Source organism: Acomys minous (assembly GCF_964271855.1).
Source record: "Acomys minous genome assembly, chromosome: 6".
NCBI lineage: Eukaryota > Metazoa > Chordata > Mammalia > Rodentia > Muridae > Acomys > Acomys minous.
The window spans coordinates 79,995,063-79,997,916 of NC_140487.1; the positions used below are offsets into that span (position 1 = coordinate 79,995,063).

General features: G+C 43.3%; 1 protein-coding gene across 1 annotated transcript; it reads right to left on the bottom strand.

Annotated features, from left to right (window-relative positions):
- Positions 1-1,003: 1,003 nt before the first annotated feature.
- On the bottom strand, positions 1,004-1,545 carry LOC311599737 (U11/U12 small nuclear ribonucleoprotein 25 kDa protein-like; the record flags this gene model as incomplete). Its single annotated transcript, XM_084785727.1, has 1 exon — positions 1,004-1,545. Exon 1 carries the CDS (start codon positions 1,373-1,375, stop codon positions 1,004-1,006), a length of 372 nt encoding a protein of 123 aa, XP_084641853.1. The 5' UTR covers positions 1,376-1,545.
- Between the last annotated feature and the right edge of the window lie 1,309 nt (positions 1,546-2,854).

Below are 2,854 nucleotides of genomic sequence, written 5' to 3' on the forward strand. Positions count from 1 at the left end.
ATAGTTCTTTTACAAATGTGGGTGTCCTTGTATTGGGACCAGAGATGTTCAAAAGTGTGATGTCATCTTGCTTGACTTTACCTTTGATGAGTATGAAGTGTCCTTCCTCATCCCTTTTGATTAATTTTGGTTGAAAGTCTATTTTATTAGACATTAAGATGGCTACACCAGCTTGTTTCTTGTGACTGTTTGCTTGAAATATTTTTTCCAGCCTTTTACCTTGAGGTAATGTCTATCCTTGTGTCTGAGATGTGTTTCTTGAATGTAGAATAATTTTGGATCTTGTTTATGCATCCCTTCAGTTAGTCTGTGTCTTTTTATTGGAGAATTGCGACCACTGATGTTGAGAGATATTAATGACCAGTGACTGTTAAATCCCTTAATTTTGCTATTGGTTACAGTAGAGAGTTTGTGTGGTTGTGTTTTCGCGATGGTGTGGTTATCTGTTTCCTGTGTAGTTTTGGTTGTATGTGTCCCTTTGTTGTGGAGTTTTCCTTCTAATAACTTCTGTAAAGCCAGATTTGTGAATAGGTACTGTTTGAATTTGTTTTTGTCATGGAATATTTTGTTTTCTCCATCAATGGTTATTGATAGTTTTGCTCGATATAGTAGTCTGGCCTGGTATCTGTGGTCTTTCTGGGTTTGCAGGACCTCTGTCCAGGCCCTTCTGGCTTTTATGGTCTCTGCTGAGAAGTCAAGTGTAGTTCTGATAGGTTTGCCATTATATGTTGGTCCTTTTCTCTTGCTGCTTTTATTTTGTTTATTTTTTATTTATTTATTTTTTCCAAGATACAAAGCAAACAGGTTTAATCTGTAGGCCAGGCGCACAACCACATAGGACCTTCAGACCACATTCGAAGGAAAACAAAAGGCAGAGGAATTTTCCATGTTCCAAGGGTCTCAGGGCTCAACGCTGCCAGGGGCATTCCAGTGATGCGCTCCCTGTGAGGACAAGAGGAGGGCACCATTTTGTTGGGAAAGGTCATGTTGTTGTGACTGGGGTTCACTTTTGCCGAAGCTTCTTGATAAAGGAAACCTCATCTCGATTCCAGGTGTCATAATCCCCAAGCTTCTTCCTGCCCTCTGTGAGCTTCTCTCCAGCTGAGGTCAGATAGTACGTCCACCACCCGTAGGACCAGCTGATGTGCTGAACGCCTCCTTCCTGCTCCTGCTTGAGCTGCATGTATCTCTGGATAGCCTCCTTCAGGTCCAGGACTGTAGCATTCTGTGCCACGGCCACAGGCATTACCTCTCCGTCCACCTTGCACACTTGCACAGTAATTGCTTGGCCATATTCCTGCGCGATCTGGGAGTTGACCTCTTCTAAAGTAACCTGGATTGGAACATCGCAGAGCAGCAGGTCTTGCACTACCATGGTGAGCCCTTCTTGGAACACGTCCACAGCCTCGGAATGTGGCGATGTCTCCTCATCATCTTCATCATCCTCAGGTACCTCCGGCCCACAGGCAGCCTCTGAGTCCTCCAGAGCTGCCAGTTTCTGGTGGAATCCTAGATTTCTGGTGCTCCTCCAACCCGCTCTGTCTTCCAGGGCTCTCTTGGTGCTTTTAATATTTTTTTTCTTTTTTTCTGTGTATTTTGTGTTTTGATTATTATGTGGGTGAAGTTTTTCTTTTTTGGTCTATTCTATTTGGTGTTCTGTAGGCCTCTTGTATGTTTATAATTTCTTTAAACTGGGGAAATTTTCTTCTATGATTTTGTTGAAGATATTTTCTGGGCCTTGGAGTCTGGCATCTTCTCTTCCCTCATTTCCTATTATCCTTAGGTTTCTTCTTTTTATGGTGTCCTTGATATCTTGGGTGTTTTGTGTCAGGGATTTTTCCGAGTTAGCATTTTCTTTAATGGTTGCTTCTAGATCTACGATTGTATCTTCTAGCCCCAAGATTTATTCCTCCATCTCTTGGATTCTGTTAGAGAAGGTCACCTCTGTGTTGCTTGCCTTCCTCTCTAGGCGCTCTCATTCCTGTTTTTCTTCTATCTGTGCCTTTATCATTGTATCCATTTTCATCTTCAGATCTTGAACTACTTTATTGATTTCTTTCAACTAATTGTTTATGTATTTCTGAGTTTCTTCCATTGCCTCTTTATAGGCTTTCAGATATTGAATTGCTTTATTGATTTCCTTTATCTGGTTGTTTGTATTTCCCTGAATTTTTTTCCAGTGCCTCTCTATTGGCCTCTTTTGTGTCTTCCAGCTGTTTGGCTGTGTCTTCCTGCATTTGATTATGGATTTTATTCATTTCCTCTACTATCATCTTCATTACTAAGGATTTGAGGTAATTTTCTTGTATTTCAATTGTGTTTGAGTTCTCTGGGTTGCTTTCTTTGGGATAGCTTGGATCTGGATACGCCATATTGTTTTGGGTTTTGTTGTTTATGTTTTTATGCTGGTCTTTATTAATTTTGCCATCTTTGATGTTGGGAAGTAGCTTCTGGTGTTGGGTGGAGGGAGTCTGAGGACAGATTCACCCATTTCCCCAGGATTTCCCTAGGCCAGGCATTCTGATGCTTCACTGCCAGGATGATTTTAGTCTCTACCGAGTTCACTCTGCTGAGCAATGCCACAGCTTCCAGCTCACAAGCAGGCTCCAGACCAGGCTCTGGGGACTGGTCTGCCTTCCTCTGTGTGCCTCTGACTGGCAGGAGGTCAGACCCGCCGGTGAGGGTCTCTCTCAGACAGTGATCCCCTGCTCCTCTGGTCTATGGTTCCTGGTAGTGTCTCGGTTGCAAATCATGCTCTGAGTCTGGTCACAGCGACAACAGCCTTCTGTGCCCCCCTGTGGCACCTATGCTTTCTGTGGACTGGTGCAGGGTGGATGGAAGGGGTCTGAGGACA